The sequence below is a fragment of the Atta cephalotes genome, assembly GCF_000143395.1.
Source record: "Atta cephalotes unplaced genomic scaffold scaffold00028, whole genome shotgun sequence".
Taxonomy (NCBI): domain Eukaryota; kingdom Metazoa; phylum Arthropoda; class Insecta; order Hymenoptera; family Formicidae; genus Atta; species Atta cephalotes.
Window position 1 is genome coordinate 2,875,467 of NW_012130092.1, and position 7,560 is coordinate 2,883,026.

Consider the following 7,560-nt stretch of genomic DNA (forward strand, 5'->3'; position numbering starts at 1 on the left):
CTACTACTACTAACGTTAACGTAACCGTAACGTAACGTAACTACTTACAAGTACTACTAAGACTATACGATANACTAGAGTGATACAGACTACGAGAGANAGAGAGAGAGAGAGAGCTCTTTTGGAACAAAGACGGAGGATGAGAGCCATGCAGTCCACGAGTGCTGCTGAAATAAGTTATTTTTGTCCACGGCCATCGGCCACGTTTAATGCACGTTTCCTTGCGAAATCCGTTTAGTATATCAATGATCAGTCTCGTAATATTTTGTGTCTTGAATTATTTCTAAAGATATTAGATCTTCAGATATTCTTTTCGCGAATATTCTTGAAGAAAATTATATTACAAATAATTTTTATGAATTAGCATTTTATCATAGCGAAGTATAATTTAAAATATTAATTACACTAATAGGATTTTTTTATATAACTAAAATAATAAAAACATTAAATAACGAACTTTTTATTACCCGAAATCATACTTCTATAAATATAGTAAGAAGAAAATGAATAAATTTGAAAAGATGTTTAATTATAAACTTAGCAGCAATTATTATCTTTCATGTTGTACGTATTATTTAAAAAAGAAATATAATTTGTTACTAATTAGTCTCATTTGAAACACAGTCGTTTATTTTATTTCTTTTTTTATAAGTATTGTTTCTTCTTTAACAATATAACAATGTTCTGATAATAGTTCGTCACGTCAATACAACTAGTTATATAATTGTAATGCCGTAATGTTTTATGTGCAGATTTGTAAAGAGTCCTTGAAAGACATGAAGGAACATTCGGCAGCCCAACGAATGGAGAGAGATAAGGACTTGCCACAGCGGTCGCAGAGCAACGCGGCTAGCTTAATTTCTATAGGTGCCGATATATCTCCGAGTTCTTCCCAATTCTTTGAAGTAATTATACTTTTTTATATTTTTCCTTACAGTAGTTTAACTATTCGAGAAGAATCTATTTTATTACATGGAACATCAGTAAAGCAATGAATAATGAATTAAAAAGAAGACTTTGCTATTATCGATCTTTACTTATCTTTTAATCATCTAAAATTTGAGAATAATGTTTCCACATTTTTTTGCATTTGGATTTCAGGTATTCTATATTGGCAAAATCAAAGTATCCAGTCCAAAAGTACCAGAATCATTCATTGACGACGCCTTGATAAAGTTTCGCGTTCATGGACTTGAAAAATCGAGATCTTCAACGAGTAATCTTCTGTCAGATTGCCAGCGATTGAAACGTCAAGCTTTGATGTCTTCCATTAATAGGAGAAATAGTACGGTAAGAACTAAACTTTCTCAGCTATTATTAAATATTCAGCTATTATTAAATATAAATGTTTTAGACCATTTGTGGTACCTACATTGAATTAGGAATTATCTATGTTATAACAATAAAAAATTTTAATTTTGGCATTATTAATCTTTCTTTTTATGATGAATAATGTCGTGAAAAATATTTCTTCTACTTATCTTTATGATTACATAGCTACTACAAACAGATAAATAATTTTCACATAATTAGCAAAAAAGCAAATTTATCGTTATATTTTCAGGAATCTACCGCCAGTGAATCAGGCAGTATTGAGAACGTATCGGGAAATAGTATAATTCCAAGCGTGAATCCGCTTGGAATACCGCCAGTCTTAAGTAGTTCCGTGGAGACTTTTCCAAGAACAACCTCTAATTCCGCAGAAAACGATGGTCGTGATGAGAATCGAACCGAATCTTCCGCTACTTCTAATATCACTGTACCTGAAATTATGCGAAATCGCGCGGCATCCACCGGCAGTGTTTTAAGCGGCAGAAGAGATTCTACTATTAAAGGAAACGATGATCACAATCGTACTATGGTTTTTCAGGTATGGAATATAAAAAAAATGTCTTTTTATTCCAATTTTTAATTTCATCAGAAACTATAACAGTTTTCATTACAATCTTATTTATACATTCATGTGAATAGCAACAATAACGACGATGATAATAATAAATATTCCATAAATGAATGTTTATCTATGATACTAATATGTAATTTCATGAAATTTCATTACAATCAAAAAGTAATTAAAACTAATAACATTAAATTAAAATAAAATTTATAAAGGTACTGATTTATACATTCATTTATACAGTACGTTTTTTAAATTATTATAATAATTATTTGAAAAATCAATTTCTTCGAAATTGTGGATCAATGACTGAAATGTATCGTTTTTTTTTTCGCTCAAAAACAGCCTCTAAAAAGCACATAAAAATCCCATCACCTGGTGTACTCCTTGTGTCTGAAAAGTCTTTTATCATTTTGCAATTTTCGCAATAGTTAATAAGATATTAATTGTCAAATATTGGTCTTGAATTTTTAATTTTTTACTCAAATACTATCAATTTTACAAAAATTGCAAGAGACAAAAATCATTTATTTTTTTCTCATAAAACTCTAAGAATTTTTTTTAGAATTTTTTATTAACTTTTTAGTACTGCAATTTTCTTATTTTTACTAACATGAAAAAATACGATATTAAAAAATTCTGAAAAAATTCTGAAAAATTTATTAGAACTTTATAAGAAGAAAATAAATGATTTTCTTGCAGTTCTTCTGCAAGATAATTTTTGGTAATTATTTTTAGTAATTTTTAGTAATATCTTGTTAGCTATTACGGAAATTGCAAAATAGTAGAGGACTTTTTGACTCAGTTTAGTCCGCTCTACACAAAAGCGATTGGCCAAAACTTACACCCTATATATATAAAATCTACTATATTATAATAATTAAACATATGAGATTTTAAAATGTAAAAAGAGATGTAACAAAAAAATCGTATTTATATAATAACAAAAAAAAAGAAGAAAGAATTCAATTTTAGACTTATTTTTTTATACATAAATGTTATATTTTTTAGGTAGGGCGATTTGATCTGAGATTGATTAGCCCTGACAGAAAACAGATTCTTCTGCACAAACAATTAAAAGACATAGCCAGTTGCGCACAAGGCATAAAAAACTCCGAGCACTTTGGATTTATTTGCAAAGAATCGGAATATTTCATCGGGTATGTCTTTAAATGCCAATCCGGATCAGTTGCCGATGACCTTGTTGCAGGCAAGATTTTTTTAATTTATCTATAACACAGTAAGACTTGTGCACTATTATTCTTCTTATTAGAATTATTATTTGTTATGCTAATTTCTGTTTTTCTTCACAGCAATTAGTCAAGCTTTTCTTACGACTTGCGATGTTGCAAGAAAGGAGAGATATCCTGTATTTTCTTGCGAACACTGTCCTATGTATTGGTATAATAAATTATGCCAAGAAATTGAAGGTAATTTAAATTATATATTATAGAAATGATGTAATTTTATATAAAATATTACATACATTTTTAGGACAAAATGATAGAAGAGTTCAAAGTATTATCTTTTCCCGTATGGAATTACTACCGGAGGATGAGCAGGAAATCGTTGTGAGCAAGTATAAGGGCGCCGAGGCTGCGGGTAACATTGGAGTAAGCTCCTCAAATTTGCGAGAGCAAAATCAATTCTTAATGCGATTATTGCGTGCTCATTGCGAATCGAAACAAGCTAGACATGTACATGATACGGCTGAAAATAGGTAATGCATTATAAACTGGATATGTAAACTGGATATGTAAACACAATTTTCTGTTAGTATCAAAATATAGTTTACAAATGAAACATTCTGACACAATGTTTTTACATTGTAGGAGTGAATTTCTTAATCAATATCTAAGCGTAGGTGTTGGTAGTACGATATTTATGAAAGCAAAACGCTCTCTTACAAATAGTTTTGATAATCTCATGAAAAGAAAAGGTTCGCGCGATGATTTTGGCCTGGGCCCGCAACTGAGAGATATGAATCATCTGAGTACGGGGATACAAAAGTATGGTAGTCAGAGTCCAGATAATTCGCGACAATCATCTATATTGGACATTTCACCAGAATCTAGTAGACCAAGATCATTGCGTGTTTCGCCTGAACAACAAATTGTAAATAACGGACCAAAGAGTTCCATGATGGACATGTTAGTACAATTTTATTATATTTCCAAAATTTGTGGACATTTTTTTAAATTATATTGTGTATTTTATAAGCTTATTTTATTTCTCACAGCTTTTTAAAAGTTGGTAACTCGCCTAAAACATCCCCCACGGAAATCGACGGGAATAGCACAATTCAAGCCAATAGTTCGTGGCGCCAAACAATACTAAACAGAGTTGTGACGCCCAATAAAGATCATAATGTTACAGAAATTGAAAAAATCAATATCCTCAAAAATTTAGAAACGCCCATTAAACGTAGATCGAAACAAGAATTGCGAGATTTGTGGAAGAAAGCGATTAATCAACAATTAATACTTATAAGGATGGAAAAAGAAAACGCAAAACTTAGAGGTAACAACTCTCATATCTGAAAATATATTTAATTCTCTGATATGTAATGGGTATTCATGTTATCTATATTTTTAAATAAAATGATAGAACGTCAAGAGGAGGCAACAGTAAAAAGGATTAAACTCGAATATGACGAACTTAGCAGCTGCGCACGTGAAGTAATGGAAGTTTGGGACCTTCTTGTTAGCAAAGAATCACGAGTCTCTACTAAATGTGATAATCAAATGCTTTTACATGCTATTAAGCAAGGTAATGAGAAATAAAAATATATCTCAGCAATATTCCTAAAATGTGAATTCAAATCTTTCAATCTTTTACCATATATAAATTTTTGACAGGTGTACCAAAAGGAAAAAGAGGTGAGGTGTGGCAATTTCTAGCCGAGCAATTCTGCTTGAAACAACCACCTATAGATACTCAAGAGTTTCCAAATTATAACACACCGTATGAACTTCTTCTGAAACAACTTACATCTCAACAACATGCTATTCTTATTGATTTGGGAAGAACTTTTCCAAGCCATCCATATTTTAGTTCACCCTTAGGACCTGGTCAATTAGCACTCTTTAATTTATTGAAAGCTTACTCCTTGCTAGATCATGAAGTTGGTTATTGTCAAGGCCTCAGTTTTGTCGCTGGAGTACTTCTTTTACATGTAAGTACATTTTTAAGTTTTTTGTATTATTTATACATATATATATAAAATTAAAAATTGTAAAATTATAAATTATTGAATAAATTATTGAATAGACTACGCACATATGTATACATATTTCATAATAATTAATTTTTATGAAATATTTTTTTATTTTCTTATTAGATGGCGGAGGATCAAGCCTTTTTCTTATTACGGCATCTAATGTTTCGTCGAGGACTTAGAAAATTGTACTTGCCAGATATGGCAGCATTGCAATTACACTTATATCAACTCTCTAGACTGTTACACGATCGCTTACCAAGTATTTACAATCATTTCGATAAACATGAAGTTTCACCTACTTTATATGCCGCTCCATGGTTATTGACGCTGTTTTCTAGCCAATTTCCTTTAGGTTTTGTAACCAGAGTTTTTGGTAAGATATATTCCTCGCATTTAATATTATATATCTATATATCTATATATATATATATATATATATATATATATATATGTTCATGTTTTATAAAGTTGTTTGTATATAATTTTACTAATTTTATTTCTATAGATTTACTTTTTCTGGAAAGTTCCGAAGTTCTTTTCCGTGTATCGGTCGCATTATTAGAAGAACACCAAGATCAATTGCTATGTTGTGATAGCTTTGAAGAAATTATGGAATATCTCAAGGTAAAGTTATAATATTTCAATAATAATCATTTATAAGAAATAAAAAATGAAAGAGTAAATTTATATGATTATTATTATGTTTCTATTCTTGATTTTAGATACGTGTGCCGGCGATAGACAAACAAAGTTTAGATCGCATAATGAAACGTGTATTTTATCCCGATTTGGAAATCACAAAACAGTTGAACGAATACAGAGTAGAATATCAAGTGCTTCAAGAGGAAATGATATCGGTGAAACCACAAATGGAGAATTTAGAGAAATTCAAATTAAGAAATAAACAACTTACGCAAGAAATTGCACAGCTTAGCGAACAACTTGAGGTAATCCAAGTGATATCATCAAATATCAGAATTAAAACTTGTATGAATCTTAGAATTGCATTTTTTCAAGTAACGATAACAAAGCGCATCCATTTAATAAGTAATAAATATATATCAATGTTAAAATATCTTAATAAAGCAGAATAATTGTAATTAAATATACGAGAAATTACGAATATGACAAATCTCAAAATCAATTTTAAATACAATTTCATACATTTTTAATCTATAATTTACAATAAATTTAGTATTTTTATATGATATTGTTACTTTTAGTTCTTTTATCTCTACTATTATCGTTATGATACTGAAATTACATTACAGATTACTATGAGCAACTTGCATAGACTTGAAACAGCGCGTTCAATGCAACAAACTACTATCCATAGACTTGAGTCTCAAAATCGCAGCCTTGAAGTAACAGTGGCTACATTGGGTGCGTTCATTCAGCAATTAGCAGATACACGTTCCGATATCGAAGTTCCAGGCGAAGTTCGTAGAATAATCGCACAGCTAAGTATGGTTGAGAAACGACGAAATACTGGTACCAAATCATATCCTTTGAAAGTCATCGAAGATAACAAGCACGGAATGATAAAAAGTAATTCAACTGGAAGAGAATCTCAAAATCTTTTAAGGAATAATGGTATGGATGCACCGTATCCATTGAAGTCCACTCTGAGCCAACCTAACTTAGCAACGAAATTAGAGAAAGTCTCTTCGTTCTTTTCGAATTCACACAATCACATACAAAAGCAACGTGCGCAATTAGCAGCTCTTAGAAATGAGTATTCTGAACGAGTAAGAAACAATGACGAGAATGATCCTAAGACAGTTAACATCGACATTCAAATTACGGATACTATGAATCTGGCAAATAATCCGGTTCCACAAAACGAAAACAATTTAAAAGTTCCAGCTACCAACTTAGAGAAATCGATATCATTACCACTGAAACTCAAATTGAAATCGTCGAAGTCAGCATACGAATTAAGTTCTGTGAGAAAGGTTCCCACTAGCAAGCTTGAAGTTACGAGTAATGATTCATTAACAAATTTGACAGGAACAATACACCCACTCGATACATGTAGCGATGTGAATTTCCGGTTTAGTGGAACCACGAAACTAAAATCCATCAAACCTGTGAAATCTAGTCTGAGTTGCCAGGAAGATAGTAGTAACAAACAAAAGCCAGAACAAATCTCCGATCCTTTAAACAGATAACAGTTACTTTCAAATGCATCTTCAAAGAGCATCTTATCGAAAAAAATTTTCATAAAAAATATATATTTAAAACGATACTGGTGATAAGTAGCTTAAAGATTGCATCTTTATATTTGATTAGTTTTGTGATTTCCGCGCCATAAATTAGCCAATTTTGAACAGGAAAGTTTCAAAACTGACTAATTTATACAATAGACAGAGGGAAGGAAATGATTCTTTTTTATTCTTATTCAGATCTGATGTATTTGACAACACATTACAACTGATGAAAG

The 7,560-nt window shown here is 30.7% G+C and overlaps 1 protein-coding gene across 1 annotated transcript in view; it reads left to right on the plus strand.

Annotated features, from left to right (window-relative positions):
* LOC105620679 (TBC1 domain family member 1) overlaps positions 1–7,288 on the plus strand; it is a 15,577-nt gene extending 8,289 nt beyond the window's left edge. Inside the window, exons 3-16 of the mRNA XM_012202169.1 lie at positions 753–905; positions 1,102–1,290; positions 1,565–1,870; positions 2,909–3,107; positions 3,211–3,327; positions 3,392–3,617; positions 3,730–4,047; positions 4,137–4,417; positions 4,505–4,666; positions 4,756–5,072; positions 5,238–5,490; positions 5,623–5,741; positions 5,840–6,064; positions 6,389–7,288. Coding sequence (XP_012057559.1) covers positions 753–905; positions 1,102–1,290; positions 1,565–1,870; positions 2,909–3,107; positions 3,211–3,327; positions 3,392–3,617; positions 3,730–4,047; positions 4,137–4,417; positions 4,505–4,666; positions 4,756–5,072; positions 5,238–5,490; positions 5,623–5,741; positions 5,840–6,064; positions 6,389–7,288 — 3,765 coding nt within the window. The remainder of the gene's footprint in view (positions 1–752; positions 906–1,101; positions 1,291–1,564; positions 1,871–2,908; positions 3,108–3,210; positions 3,328–3,391; positions 3,618–3,729; positions 4,048–4,136; positions 4,418–4,504; positions 4,667–4,755; positions 5,073–5,237; positions 5,491–5,622; positions 5,742–5,839; positions 6,065–6,388) is intronic.
* The last annotated feature ends 272 nt before the right edge of the window (positions 7,289–7,560 follow it).